The sequence below is a fragment of the Caretta caretta genome, chromosome 9 (genome assembly GCF_965140235.1).
Source record: "Caretta caretta isolate rCarCar2 chromosome 9, rCarCar1.hap1, whole genome shotgun sequence".
Classification (NCBI taxonomy): Eukaryota; Metazoa; Chordata; order Testudines; family Cheloniidae; genus Caretta; species Caretta caretta.
The window spans coordinates 47,981,403-47,997,113 of record NC_134214.1 but is presented as its reverse complement, the minus strand read 5'-3'; the positions used below and the strand labels follow the sequence as shown (position 1 = coordinate 47,997,113).

At 45.2% G+C, this 15,711-nt stretch overlaps 2 protein-coding genes across 4 annotated transcripts in view; both read right to left on the bottom strand.

Annotated features, from left to right (window-relative positions):
• NGEF (neuronal guanine nucleotide exchange factor) overlaps positions 1-15,711 on the bottom strand; it is a 106,603-nt gene that overhangs the window by 59,718 nt on the left and 31,174 nt on the right. For 2 of the 3 annotated variants that reach the window (XM_075132266.1, XM_075132268.1), the window contains one exon: positions 14,394-14,514. In XM_075132266.1, coding sequence (XP_074988367.1) covers positions 14,394-14,514 — 121 coding nt within the window. Of the gene's footprint in view, positions 1-14,393; positions 14,515-14,602; positions 14,695-15,711 lie in introns of those variants that run through there. The other variant, XM_075132267.1, reaches the window with a different exon arrangement.
• On the bottom strand, positions 18-2,678 carry LOC142073191 (zinc finger protein with KRAB and SCAN domains 2-like). The gene is made up of 2 exons (XM_075132269.1): positions 1,276-2,678; positions 18-614 (listed from the first exon to the last, which is right to left on the bottom strand). The coding sequence occupies exons 1-2, from the start codon at positions 1,790-1,792 to the stop codon at positions 544-546; spliced, it is 588 nt and encodes a 195-aa protein (XP_074988370.1). The 5' UTR covers positions 1,793-2,678; the 3' UTR covers positions 18-543.

The window sequence follows — 15,711 nt, the reverse complement described above, 5'->3', positions numbered from 1 at the left end:
AATTCATTTATTGAAAAGAAACACAACTGCTTGGGAAACAGAAAGGGCAAGGGGGTGGGGTGGAGAACAGTACAATCACAGATTTGCCTATGTCCTGTTATCGTACTCGGCCTTCCTGTCTGGAGTGCTGTGCAATGAGTGCTGCACTTCAGGATGGCTATACTGCATGGTGATGGGGTTTGAGTGCAGTGGGTAAGGGTTGTAGTTTTCAGGGCTGGGTGGTGAAGCTACAGGTGTTGGAGACAGCTGGTGGCGGTAAGAACCCGGATGTTGGGGAAAGTGGGTTGGAGGTAACATGGGGGCACAAGGGAAAGAGTTTTTGGAAAAGGGCTGCAGGGGGTGCGGGCTTGGTAATGCTCCGCCTCATGGCTATGAGCGCCTGGATAGAGTCCACTTGGTTCTCCATTATGCTTATCAGCCGATCCATGCTTTGCTGCTGGAGCACTGCGCTTTTGTGCCGGTGCTCCTCATTCTGCTAGCGGACCCTTCTTTCGCTGTCCCGCCGCTCCTGCACTTTTTGATTTTCATTACCTGAATGCTGCATTACTTCTTTCTGATTCTTTGGAGTCTTTCAGTCAGTGATAACACAGATGGCTGAGATCTCAAGGTTGCATCTGTAAAGGCAAAATGCAACACTTAACAGAGGCAGCATTGTTCACATCAGACAGAGCAATGATTTCCCCGTACTTAAGGGCAAGCACAGTCTACACAATAGGATAATTTGCCTGTCCCAAAGCAAGCGCACATAACTCACAGGAGCCCCAAAATGGTGAGTAAGCACAGGGTCAAACGTAACTGATTGTTTCACGGCTGTACTGTCCTCTGGGTTTCTGTGCCGTGGGAAGAGCCAACAGTGGCAGGGGGCCCATGTACTGAACACTGTCCCCACATTTTCCACAGGAAATCCTGGAAGATATCTCGCTGCTGCGGGTGACCTGGGAAGCAAGGGAGGGTCTTCTGCTGCAATGCGGCTTCCGCCCTGGCCCATATGCAGCTTCCCTGTGTGCAGCAATGGTCCTCCCGCCCCTCACACAGTGGCGTGGACAAGTTAGCCTTAGTGGAACAAGGACCACAGTGGCTCTCCCAAAAAACCTGCGCAAGCACATTGCCCAAGTTCTGGATGAGACCTTTGAAGAGATAACTGAGGCCAATTACCGCTATGTGAGAGAGCACATCAACGCCCTATTCCGCATCTAGGCATGAATGCAGCCCTAACCCTCCTCGCCCCAAGAGCCCACACCGAACAACTTCCTTCCCAAAATAAAAGCTGCTTACTGGGAACCTCCTCTGGTGTTTGTCCTTCTCCAAGAACCAGCTGCCGTGACTGGCTACCTTCCTCCTGGCTTGAGAACAGCTCCTGGCTGCATGCATCTAGGGATGCCGGGGTGTCTTCCTCCGCCTCAGCACCCTTGCTCCTGCTTTGGTCCTCCTGCCTTGTTGCACTGGGCTCTGAAGTGTCCATGGTGATCCTCGCAATGGAGGTGGGGTCTCCCCCAAGTATTGCATCCAGCTCTTTGTAGAACTGGCAGCTCGTGGGGGCAGCACCGGAGTGGCGGTTTGCCTCACGGGCTTTGCGGTAGGCATTCTGCAGCTTCTTCACATTACTCCTGCACTGCAGTGCGTCCCGGTCATGGCCCCTTTCCATCATGTCCCTTGATATCTGCCCGAAGGTATCGTAATTCCTACGGCTGGAGCGCAGCTGGGACTGGACAGCTTCCTCCTCCCAAACACTAATGAGGTCCAGCACCTCGCCATTGCTCCATACCGGGGATTGCCTGGCGCGTGGAGGCATGGTCACCTGGAAAGATTTGCTGAGAGCACTCCACGCCTGGCTGAGCAAACAGGAAGGGGATTTTCAAAATTCCCAGAAAATTTTAAGGGTGGGTCTGATGGTTGGTCACCTGAGGGCAGGGCAGTAGAGTTCAAAGTGATGACCAGAGTGGCTAGAACAGGCATTGAGGGACACTTCTAGAGGCCGATCAGAGCACACTAACAGACCAGGGCGTCCACACTGGTGCCGCGGCGCTCCAGCGGGGGTGCACAAAACGTTATTCCACTTGCCGAGGTGGATTTCCAGGAGCACTCTAGCCACGGAGTTAGAGAGCTCTACGTGCCTTTAATGTGCTCTAACTCGCAAGTGTAGCCAAGCCCTGGGAATGTGAGTGGGTGTGGGATGTGACTGGAAACCAAGGTGGAGAAGAGAGAGAGATTGGATGAGGAGCCAGGGGGTGGGACTGGAACTGGCTAAGCAAGGAAACTGGGGACAAACAGCTACAGGGTTATGCGGGGAAGAGGATTGGGAGTTGCCTGGCAATGAGAGTGATAGTTAAGGGGGGTGGCAGAAACTGGGATGGGGAGTCCCAAGAAGTCAGACTATGAATTGCTGAGGAAGGAGACTGGGACTGGGATGAGAAGCCTGAAAGGTAGATACTGGGACTGGCTAGGTGAAGTGAATGGGAGTAAGAGAAAGAGCCAGGTGGGGGTAGGACATGTCTCTGTGATGCAATAATATAGACCTGGAAGAAATTTTTTGGATGAAACTTTTGTTGCCAAAAAAATGCAGATTTGGGTCAACAACAACCTTCTGCAAATTTGCGTCAAATTCGCCAAATTGTTTGTCAGCGGAAAAAATTTCCAAAAAAGTTAAAACATTTCAACTTTTTTATTTGAAATGACATTTTGTTTTGAATTTTACTACATTTTATTTAAAAGATTTAAAAAACAAAAACAAAACCTTGAAATGAATCATTTGAGGAAAATTTTTAAAAAAATTTGTTTTGGGTCATTCCAAAACAAAAAAATTTCAGTTCAGTTGCCAAATCTGAAAATAGGTTATTTACACAGCTCTAGTCATAGAATTTCTGACTTTTCAGTTTGCTTTCTTTAAAACCTTGGAAATTACCTGCAAACAATAAGAACAGTATTAAGGATGCAAAAGTCAAGCACTCAACAGTTAGGAAATGCCAGAATTAAGGTTGCCTGTGCAACTTTAATTTGGCCCCTTTGTGCATATGCATTCTGATAGTATTTAAATAACATGATCACATGCTAATTTTTCCATACCCCCTGGACCTGCCCTGGGGATGAGGCAGGGTTGAGTAGTAAAGGAGACTTGTCTGTAGGACCCCTGCTTCATTTGCTGCTGAAGTTGGAAGGTGTGTAGTGAATATAGCAGGAAGAGAAGGGATGATGTCAAGGTTACTGCCATTGAATTCTGCCATGGAGAATTGGTTTCTGTACTTGCCTGTGCCACAGTTCCTATCTGATGTTGGGCAAGTCACTTAAACCAAACTTTTCACTGATTGCATCGTCCTCATTTTCTGGGTGACTGACTGGATGCCCTGGGGCCTGATTTACAGAAGTGCTGCTCACTCACAGCCACAACTGAAGTCAATGGGAGCTGTGCTTTGAACCTGATAAATCAGGTGCTAGGCACCCAAATCGGGAATCTAAAAGAAGTGGATACTTTGACCTGAATTTCTTTGTGTATGTTTCCCACCTGTGACATTGGGATAATAATATCCTCTCATCTCACGGGGTGTTGTGAAAACAAATTAATTAATATTTATGACAGGTTTCAGAGTAACAGCCGTGTTAGTCTGTATTCGCAAAAAGAAAAGGAGTACTTGTGGCACCTTAGAGACTAACCAATTTATTTGAGCATAAGCTTTCGTGAGCTACATCCGATGAAGTGAGCTGTAGCTCACGAAAGCTTATGCTCAAATAAATTGGTTAGTCTCTAAGGTGCCATAAGTACTCCTTTTCTTTTTAATATTCATGAGCAGTCAGCTACTATAGTAATGGGCATCATAGGCTCTCTGTCCATTGTCTGAACCTAGTGAAATAACCAAATCAGAGACCAGAAGACTACAGGAACAAGGAACTCCCACTTAGATTTACTCCAGGCATTCTGCTCTACTCAAGGCACCCAGAAAAAATGGAATAGGGGCCTGCAAGTTAAGAAAACAAATTCCACAAAAGTTTTCTCTGGGGAGATTTTGGACTGTATCCATATGCAACACTGACATTCCCATTGCTCTGAATAGCCATAACTGCACATTATCCTGCCAAAATGTCTTGCTCTCACAATCTAGTTTTTTCTTTATTTACTGAAATGGGTTCTACTTTCTTTGCTCTTGCCAAACTCAAATATACTATCATTTTCAATAATCTTGGGCGCTTCATCAGTTTGATAGCTGCTATGTGATCTGGGTTGCAGTTATCTTTGTGATAGTCCTCCCTCTTTACATGCTATCCTAAAAATCGAGATTAGCAGGAATACTTTTGCCAGCAGCCCTCAGATGTGGATACTGGGTATTGTGGGGGCATGGTAACACAGGACATTTTCTGTTGTGAGCCCTCATTTCTGAACCTAATTTTCTCTGTTGATCCAGCAAATCTTACTGTGATGGGTTGTATCTACCCTTCACTAGCTCAGCAAGGGTTAAGCATTCACTGTGGGCTCAGGGGGTCACGCCTTCTCACCCTTACTGGGAATGCTCCAGCTGAAACCAGGATATAAAAGGAAGCAGCTCAGCTCAATCTGGACTGACTGAGGAAGAGAGCAGACACACGCTGCAGGTTCCAGCCAGGAAGCTACTTGAGCACCAGACTGCGGAGGCTAAAGATGATGAGTCCACTGAGGACCCGCAGGTGGCCGCAGAGACAGAGGGAGAAAGATGGCAGAGCTGCTGGAACTGGAATCACAGGAAGTGGCCCAGGGAACTTGTTTGTGGAGGTTGGAACCTGAACCTGAAACCAGGACTTGGATGCTGAAACAATTTGTATAGTGGGGATGCTGAGAGCCATTGAACCAAACTCTAAAGCCTGTATATGATTAAAATCACTTCAAGCCAAAGAGTGCGGGAGCATCCCCAGCACCCCTAGTTCCAGCACCTATGACCAGAACTACTGTTTGCATAGGGCTTCGGAGGTGGGACTCAATGGAATAGGGTGGACCCAGATCTCCTTACCTGCTGCTGTACCTGCTGCTGGGTGCAGCAACTGCCCAAGATACTAGGCACCATTGCCTGAGACTGTGAACGTTAGGCACTACTGCCTGAGACCAAGGACTCTGGCTGCTAGGCCTCGCCACTCTGAGGACAAGGGCAGCCTCATGACTCTGGGAGGGAGAGCGCCTCTCAGTAGGAGTAGTGGGGTCAAAAATTGAACTAATTTTAAGATGGAGCTTGATATAGTTATGAATGCGATTATATGACAGGGTCGCTTGTGTTAGCAGGGCAACGGACTCAATAAGCCACGAGGTCCTTTCCAGATCTGTGTCCCTATGATTTTAAAGTGCTTTAAAAATTATTGTTGTGCACTCGGAGATGGCCACATGTCAGTAGCAGGTGAAATGATTCTGTTTATATAGGTTTCTTTGTCTAGTCAGTCTGGGCTTGTTTCTATGAACACTTAGTGCGAAAATCCACCTAGCACTAGCCTGCTGGCCACTCAGTGTCCATGTGGAGCCTGCTAGTGCATGCTAAAAGTTCCATAGTGCACTTTGATCTACCCTGCTTCAAAACAAGAGTAGATTAAAGTGCGCTGGGTAACTCTTAGTTCATGGCAGCATGGTCCATGTGGACAGTTAGTCTGTGATAGTCTAGTGCAGGGTAGATTTACACCCCAGCTTACCACAAACTCACTGCTTGTCTAGACAAGTTCTACATCTGCCATATAGACATAACCATGTGATGAACTATACTTATAATCTAAGTTCCCTCTAAGCTGCCAGTAGGCTACAAAGAGCTGCGCAGGCACACAGCCACAGGGGCCTGAGGAGGGGAGCAAGTTGGGGGCATGAAGGGCTACTGCGCGCCTCTCCTCAGGCCCTGGAGCTGCTGCCAGCGGAAAGAAGCACCTCTCTCCCGAAGCTGCTGCTGGTGGGGAAAGGGCTGGGGGGAGTCCTCTGGCCCCAGCTCCAGGGCAGTCTGCACCCCAAACTTCTCATCCCCAGCCCCACCCCAAAACCCACATCCCCAGCTGGAGCCCTCACACCCTGAACCCCTCATCCCCGGCCCCACCCCAGAGCCTGCATCCTCAGCCACAGCCCTCACCCCCTGCACCCTAACCCTCTGCCCCAGCCCTGAGCTCTCTCCCACACTCCGAACCCCTTGGCTCCACCCCCACTACACATCACCTCCATATTGGTGCACATAACAAAATTCATTCCGCACATGGATATAAAAAATTAGAGGGAACATTGCTTATAATGTTCCTTTGACTCGCCTGCACTCTGTCGAGTAACCAGTTTCTCCAAGGATTGATCTAGCATGTAGCATCCCACATTTCTGAGCAGCTAAATAGATTCATAGACTTTCAGGCCAGAAGGGACCATTGTGATCATCTAGTCTGACCTCCTGCACACTTGCAGGCCGCAGAATCTCACCCACCCACTCCTGTAATAGACCCATAACCTCTGGCTGAGTTACTGACGTCCTCAAATTATGATTTAAAGACTTCAAGTTACAGAAAATCCACCATTTACTTTAGTTTAAACCAGCAAGTGACCCGTGCCCCATGCTGCAGAGGAAGGCAAAAAAAACCAACCCCAGGGTCTCTGCCAATCTGACCTGGGGGAAAATTCCTTCCCGACACCAAATATGGCTGTCAGTTGAACCCTGACCATGTCAGCAAGACCCACCAGCCAAACACCTGGGAAAGAATTCTCTGTAGTAGCTCAGAGCCCTCCCCATCTAATGTCCCTATCATGTCATTGTAGGCAACCTCACCATACCATCCCCTCCATAAACTTATCAAGCTCAAAGTCACACCATTTAAAAAAAATGCCTCAGAAATGTTTCCTCCTTTTCCCCCAAATAAGGAATTCCCTTCCTCCGTCCTCCCTGCAGCTTCCACAAAAGTTACATTGGCCCAAGGTTGAGTATGGGCAATATTCAGTCCTTCCCCAGTTGTAAGTTTAAGGTCTGATATTGTGTGACCATGCAGCGTGCTACAAACAGGAGTTTTATTCTATTCAAAAGAAGCTTTCCACTTGCTTCTAGCTCTGTCAGATCCTGAAATATTAGATTTTAAAGTTATGGCCTTTTTATGTCTAGAAAAGCTACTTTTAGATATTTAAAATTTATTAGTTTTAATTTTCCATTCCCTGCAAGTATGTCCAGTTAAACTTGCTAGGCACTGAGGATGTACAGATGGAGGGATATGAAAAATATATATTTTAAAACATTTTTAAAAAATTGTATATTTTTTCTGTAAAAATATGGGACACATACATAAATCAGGGTGGTGCAGTTATAAAGGTTTTAGCAACATGTGTTTGGGATGACTTGCGTCAGTCTCTCATAGAGTCACCATGCGTGAGCGATGTGGCGCACCCAGAATCACGCCCCAACACACTTTGTATCATCTACATTATCATATATATTCTTTGTTGTGTGTGTGCCTGTGCACACAAACAAATGAGCTGATAGTAGTCCATCTTTCAGACAGAGGTGGCTCTCTCCTCGTTAGCTACTGCAGTGCCTTTGACTATTCTGTTGGCTGAGGTCCAACAAACATAACTGATTACCTCAGCTAACCTTTCTCTCTCCAAATTGGAGGCTTCATATCCAGCATGAACAAAGAAATAATCTAGTTTAAGTATCTTGTTAGACTGGTAACCTTGTGATGAGATATATCAAGGTGAAATTTCACATTTTGTTACTTTTCCCATGTAGTTGGTGGCTCCTAATGTGTATCAAATTTCTAGATTCAAGCTCAATGGGAAAATGGAAGGTAGTAGTATCATTACACCATTACAAGAATCTATTAAATTACATTTTTATGATTCTATTGATATCTAGGGCTGGAAGGGACCTCAAGAAGTCAACTAGTTCAGCCTCCTGCGCTGAGGAAGGACCAAGTGTACCTAGAGTCTAGACCACCCTTGACAGGTGTTTAACGTGTTCTTAAAAACCTCCAATGACAGGGATTTCACAACCTCCCTTGGAAGCCTATTCTAGTGCTTATAACTGGAAAGCTTTTCCTAATATCTGACTTAAAACTCCTTTACTGCAGATTAAGCCCATTGCTTCTTATCCTACCTTCAATTGTTCTCCATGTCCATTGATCATCATCCTCTGTATAGCAGCCCTTAACATATTTGAAGTCTATCAGGTCCCCGCTCAGTCTTCTTTTCTTAAGAATATATATGCCCAGTTATTTTTTATCCTTTCCTCAGAGGTCAAGTTTCCTAAACCTTTTATAATTTTTGTAGCTATCCTCTGGACTCACTCCAGGTTGTCCACGTCTTTCTTAAAGTGTGGTGCCCAGAACTGGACAGTACTCCATCTGAGGCCTCACCAGTGCTAAATAGGAGCAGGACAATTACCTCCCGTGTCTCACGTACAACAATGTTGTTAATACACCCCAGGATTATATTAGCTTTTTTCATAACTGCATTACATTTTTGACTCCTAGTCAATTTGTGATCCACTGTAACTCCCGGATCCTTTTCAGCAGTACTGCCGCCTAGCCAGTTATTGCCCATTTTGCATTTGTGTATTTGATTTTTCCACCTAAGTGTAGTACTTTCCATTTGTTTTTACTGAATTCTACCTTGTTGATTTCAGACCCAATTCTCCAACTTGTTAAGGACTGTGTAGTGAGGCAGAGTGGGGTATTACTGAGCGCTGCCAACCAAGTGCGGGGGCGGGACAGGAAGTATAAGCATAGGGCCCTGCAGCTCAGTAGAGCCCAGACCAGGGATGGAGGCAGAAAGCCATCCAGGGAGCTGAGCCCTCAACAAAGCTCACGACTTGCCATGTGGAGAAAAGGAAACCCACTGCCCCAGGAGACAGCAGACCCTGGGGAGAGACCAGACCACTGCCTGACTAAGAGACTGAGAGCCAGATCCCAGCAGTGACAGAGCAGTGACAGCAGGAACTGGTAAGAAGTAGCTCAGCAAAACCAGATTTTGGTCCAGTTGTGCTGCTGGGACATGAGGCAACAACCACATGTTTCCCCACCAGCCCAGTGGCGTGATCACCTGCCACTGCTAGGTCCCTGGGCTGAGACCCGCTGGAGCCTGGATCCTCCTAACCCCAGCCGCATGCACGGGGCTGGCAGCACACTAACGTTTAGGTCAGTAGGCCAGCGACATTGACTGTCTAATTCTTGCTGTCCGCCCCAGCCAGGAGGCAGAGGGCCATAGAGTGATGAAGTGCTTTGTCTGCACCCAGAGGGCTGGAGCCCTAGTCTCTGCTGTGTACCCTAGCCAGGAGGCTGGGGTTACAAGCTGACTGATGGTGTGTCGATTCCTCTTTTTTGCAGACCTGAACTGATATCTGGGTGATTGTGTGGCCTCAAGGTAGAATGGCTGACAGACATAACTCCCTGATGCTGCTAAGAGAGGATGCCTTAACCCCAAGAGGGAGGGCAGTTACAGTCATTTTGAATTCTAATCCTGTCCTCCAAAGTTCTTGCAACCCTTCCCAGCTTGGTGTCATCTACAAATTTTATAAGCACTTTCTCCACTCCATTATCCAAGTCATTAATGAAAATATTGGATAGTATTAGACCCAGGACTGACTTGACTGACTTCTGTTGGAGCCCACCAGATACATTTTCCCAGTTTTACAGTAGACCATTGATAACTACTTTTTGAGTACAGTCTTTCAAACAGTCGTGCACCCACCTTATAGTAATTTCATATAGACCACATTTCCCTAATTTGCTTATGAGACTGTCATGTGGGACACTGTCAAAACACTTACTAAAATCAAGACAGATCATGTTTACAGTTTCCCCCCATCCACTAGGCCAGTAACACTGTGAAAGAAGGAAATTAGGTTGGTCTGGCATGATTTGTTTGTTCTTGACAAATCAATAATGGCTATTCCTTATAACCCTATTATCCTCTAGATGCTTTTGAACTGATTGTTTAATTTGGTCCAGTGTCTTTCCAGGTATTGAAAGGTATTGAAAGACTAGGTTGACTAGTCTATAATTCCCTGGATCCTCTTAGTTCCCCCTTTTAAAGATAGATGCAGTGTTTATCCTTCTCCAGTCCTCTGGGACCTCAACTGTCCTCCAGGAGTTCTCAAAGCTAAGAGCTAACTATTCCAATATTGCTTCAGCTAGTTCCTTAAGAACCCTAGGATGAATTTCATTAGGTCCTGCTGACTTGAATACAACTAAGTTATCTAAATATTCATTAACCAATTCTTTCCCTATTTTGCTTTGTGTTCCCTCCCCCTTGTTGTTACTATTAATTCTGTTTAGTATCTGGTCAGCATCTTATTAGCTGATGATAAAGGAAAGATGCAAACTAGATGGCTCTCATCTTCAAATAACTGCTCTATCTGCCGGTCTACTTATGGGATGCTCATGTAGAGGCTGATATTTGAAAAGATTGTGTGAAGGGGAACCCAGATGGAGGTAGCTTCAGGCAATGCTGTTTGATCAGCACCACAACTATCTCCAGCTGAAGAGCTGTGCTAGTGTCCACAACAGCAAACTATGGGGAGGAGAGAAGCATCTGGTGCTTTTGTTTAGTACAGCTCCCTCTGGTACCATGGCAGTGGGTACCAAAGAGAACAGGAAGCAGTACCAGAAGGAGCTGAGCTCTGTAATGTCCAGGGGAAAGCCAAAAGAGTGGATAGTATGGGGCTTATAGCAAAAGGGCCTGAAGTTCTACTCCTTACAAGGCTAGTGATTGAGAGGAAGCAAAGAGAGTTTGGCAGGGACTGTGGGTAGGAGAGTACTGAGGGGAGGCTGGGGAGAACTAGGGGGAGCTAGTAAGTGCTCAGGAAGAATTATAGGTAGACGAGAGCTTGAGAAGGGCGCAGAATGGGGTAGCTGAGGAGGTTAATGATCCGAATGAGAGGGCCAGATGGCAAACCTTGGTCCTTCTGTGAGGACTGCTCTTGTTTTGTGAGCCTCTTCTAGTTCAGTATGGTAACTCATGTTTCTGTGTAGTCTCCCTCCTCTATGTGTTAAGTACACTGGAATAGAAGAAACCCACAGTGTAGGGTGACCAGATGTCCCGATTTTATAGGGACAGTCCCGATATTTGGGGATTTTTCTTATATAGGCTCCTATTACCCCTTACCCTGATTTTTCACACTTGCTATATGGTCACTCTACCTCAGTGTAACACTAAATATATCTGAGGAAACTTGAAACATCGTAGGATTTATGTAATTTAGTGTTTCCAAAAGTCAGCGTGACACAAGAACCCCTGAATGCTGACTGGCAAAGGGGTTACAGGAATATTCAGGTTCTGGTATGTACATTCGAGTTCACCAAAGAATGTCATGTGGGCTCTTAAATGAAAGCCAATGTCAAACTGGACCTTAATATCCTTGTGAAATGTATATACGGATACTATGTAAGGAGTTATGAATGTAAATTGAAAATATATTTTAAAGTCTGTATCAAGGTAGTAGTCACCAGCAAAGATGAAAAATAGATGGGAAGGAATGTGTAGCTCTGTGTCGGGATGTAAATTAAGCATTGTAAGCTAACAAAATGGATGCATATTCAACAAGAAAGGAGCACACAGGAAAAAACAAGCTAGAGGGGTGGAGGGAGGTATTCTGGCTGTGTACAAAGACAATAAACTTTGGGGGTATATCTAAGAGGGGAAATAAGACACCCCCTCATCCTGCACTTACGGAGTCAATGGACAGTATATTTGATTCATGAAAACAGGATCTCAGCCAACCTTGCTTGAAAGCTGCAGAGAACTTTGAGGTTAACCTGTTAGTTTAGTGTTTAGAAAGCATGTTATGGTTTTGTTTTGTATGTAACCATTTGTTTCTAATATTCTTAGTCACTATCACTTGAATCTTTGACAATAAACTTACTCTGGTTTTCACTATAAATATATTTCAGTGCTGTGGAGTTAAGTACAGTGCTGATCCTGATTTGAATCTTACAAGTTGGTGTGCATACTGTTTCTTTGGGGACAGAAGGCCTGGTATTTCTGTAAGCAGTCAGTGTCGGGGCTGCATATCCACAAGGGAATGCTTCAAAGGGATTGGGGTGCACCTATTATTAAACTGCAAGGCAAAGCGCTAGCATAGCCCGGAGGAGTGTTTGAGTGGCTAACAGACTGGTGATATTAGGGAGCTGATACCCAGCTAAGCACAAGCAAGACTCCCTCATGCTGGAGGTAGGGGGTAACAAGGTAACTCTCAGTTCTGGGTACCCCGCAAACCATCACTGTCAGTGTTTGTGAACAGTAAACCATTCTTATTATTTTACTTTTTATTAACCATTTTTGTAGCACAATTTGCTATGCTTTGAATGAGATATAATAGCAAGGTCTTTGCTACTTGTGGTTATTAAGAATCCCAGAACAGGGTGTTAAGGCCAACGTCCTGTCCAAATAAGGTCAGATAAATAGGTTCTTTGTACTGTACCTGTACCAAATTTTCCCCTGTGATTTCAACTGGCTATAGGATTCCTGCTCACGTCCTTTCCCAAATAATAATGTTGTGTTTCTGTGTGCTGTGAAATAGCTGCCATGGTTGTAAATTCCACACACATTCCTTGATAAATCTGCAGACTTTGGTTATTTTAATCTATGTTTAAAAAAAACCCCACCCTTGTGCCTGCCCAGCCTCAGTGCTGACACAGATGCTGCAGTGTTGATGTCACTGCTCAAAGTGACAAGAAAGCAGCCCCCTGCATCTGGTGCTGCATCCCCCAAGGCACCTTATGGGGCTATGTAACTGCTCCAGTGGGAAGCGTCCCTGCTATCCAGGCCCACAGCCTCCTTCTCCCAGATAAACCTTAGCTGACGGGCACCAACTTCATATTAGGTATGAGATGTCCTACACTTCCCTATACTGTACATGACATTAGGCTTCTTAGCTAGCTCTTTTCCAAAGTAAAATGGTAAGAATAGTGATGCTTGGAGATAACAATGATAGCCCCAGATTCTTGTAGTTATTCCACCATGAATATTTCCAGTGGTGCTCCTGTAAATTACACCTGTTTTTATGGAAGGGAAGCTAAGGACAGGGGCTCAGTTTAGGAGCTTAAACTCTGGTCTTATTCTCTATGCCGAATCTCTCTGCCCAATTGCAGTAGATATGATCCTTCCTCAGCACCGTCACACTGCCTGCTTTCTGTAGACACATGACTTGTAACCTGTACTGACCTGTCAGGCTCTGCAAGCCTCAGCATATGAAATATGGTTCACAGCAAGCAGCTCATTGTTCTTGACTCCCGAGTTAGGATCATAATTTGCATGCTTTATAGTTGCATAACTGGCAGTGTCGGGACGTCAGAGGCTGACAGCCAGGATTACGCCAGTGGGAGAGGAAAAGGAAGGCAGATGGGTTTAACACTCCAGCATACTGCAGCTGTCTGATTTCAAGTGCTCAGTTTAATACCAAAGAACACCCAGTGCCAGCCAGGACATTTTACTTTATTTAAATATGATTTCACTGATTTATTTGTTAGGCATTAAAACTCTCTATTGGAGTCCTTGTCCTAGGTAATGTTGTTGGAAAACATCTTTCATTGATACTCATTTGCCCATAAGTGGCACCACACAACCCGGTGTAATGCACCTGGTATTTAAGTCTCAGGGCTTGATTCTTGACAGTGTAGGCTTGGACTCAGTATCGTGCATATAAACATAATGTAAAAGGTGCAGGGGACATGATCCTGTATTTGAGAGTGTCCTGCTCTGCAACCACCCCTTCTTCCTGCCTAGCAGCAGAACTGAGGCAAAAGAGGAGTATGCACAGCTAAGCTCTTCATCTGCGTGCTAAGGATCCCACTTAAGTCAACACACACGCGCGCACAGTAAGGGAGTGGACTCGGAGTGGAGGTTTCACTCTCTGTAGAGGACTTGCACCTATTCTTCAGCCTTACTTGTGCCCACACATAGTGTCTGCTCACACTATCTACAGAATCTGTCAACCTTCACCTCTCTACAGTGCACTGAAGAAAGATTTGCAGGATCAAGACCTTTATGTTACCTCCATAGGTGAGGGATTTAGGGCAAATAGGTGTACCTTAGTACAAACCTCTATTACCAGCTCCTGATGATACCATGTTGTACCTCAAAAGAAAACTGCAACTCTTAAAAATAGCTTTCCAGCTTCTTCAAAGGCAAAATGAATGCCACTCGACAGGAGCTCTCCCCTTCTTCCTTTCCATCTTCCTCACTCCCTTCCTCTCTCTCTCCTCCCCTCCTGTCCTTCACCCTTTGCCTCCAAACTCATACTGATAAAGTTTTGGCATAAAAGTTTTAGGTGCTAGATGGGTATAATTTTTAGAGATGAAAACAGCATTGCAGTTTAAGGTGAGATGAGATGAATTGGTGGATATAATTTTGCTCAGTATTCTCTCTGCCTGGTAGCTCTGACATTGCTTCCCTGTTGTTCAGCTTAGGCAATCCTCACCACCCTCTTGCTTTTCCTCCTTACCTTTGTATCCATTGTTCTTCCAAGGTTTTCACTTCAGATTTTACTGATACTGGGGGTCCCTTGCGAGATAATACATTCACATTCAGAGGTTTGCTTCTGCTGTCTCGATTTTTGAGTGAAGCTATGACAGAAAAGAGGGACAATCTTTACATGTACTTCGGGTAACAACTGGTTTGAATTGAAGGAGGTGGGAGAAAGCAGAGACTTACACAGACTGGGCTGCATTTTGATTCCTAAGACTCAACTTTTCAAACAAGCAGGCTTGAGGTCCATATGCATACACTTGCCTGCAGATGATTACGCGTGCATTTACTCCAATTACATATGCAATCAAATGAGAAAATGAATGTAGACATACAAATGCATTTTTGTGCATGTAAGTAGACTTTTAACTGCTGAAACCTTGGCCCCCAGCAGCCAGTGACTTTCATCTCCACTATTTAGGGAGATAGGGTTACCTGTGGACTTCTCTCGTGTGCTGGTATCTGTTTTGCCATGCCAGGACTTTAGTAGCTCTCTCCCTTCCAGGCACACAGTAAAAGAGTTCAGTTTATAGAAAGATAAATGAAGTAAACTTTCAGTAGGAGGAGGAGGAGCTTTACTTTTAATTGCTCCTCCTCTTTCCCTCAAAGGAGCCGGAGTGGCTTTTACAGCGAACGAAAGCTGTGGTAGAAATCCCAATCAAGTTCATGGCTCACTATAGCAATCACAGAAATGGAAGGGTGCATCTCACTTTTGGGGGCTGGATGTTTTCTATTAGATTTACTCTGCACTAAATCCTAACTCTGCTCCCACTTTAAATCAGTAGCAAAACTCTCACTCTTCAGTGAGTGCAGGTCCAGGCCCTAAATGAAGCATGTTTCAGAGATGCCCTCCTGGTTGATGCCACGGGGTCTCCATAAGGAATGGCTGAAGTCCAAGGTTTTGCTAACCTGTGGGACAGTTTCTGAGGGTTCACAAAACTAGCTTAAGTTCTCATACCTTTCTTTCCTCGCATTTAAATGCTCTTTCTCTGCCAGAGGAGCTTGGTTACAAAATCCAACCTCTTTTGCTAGCTAAAGGAAATCTTTCTCCACCCCCAAAACTAGACCCTTGTTTATGCTGGGTATAGTTTCCTTTAGGTTTGTTTTTCTCTCATTCCCATTCTCTGCTCTCACTTCTTGCTTTTCAATTTGGATTTTTCTTCCTGTTCTGTATTCCATCCCACTGTTTTCACTGGTTTTCTCTTCCTTTCTCTTCTTCTTTGTTCCAGAGTCTTTCCTTAGTGGAATGTGAACAGATTAACATTTGAGTCAAACTTTTGGACTCATGCTATTCA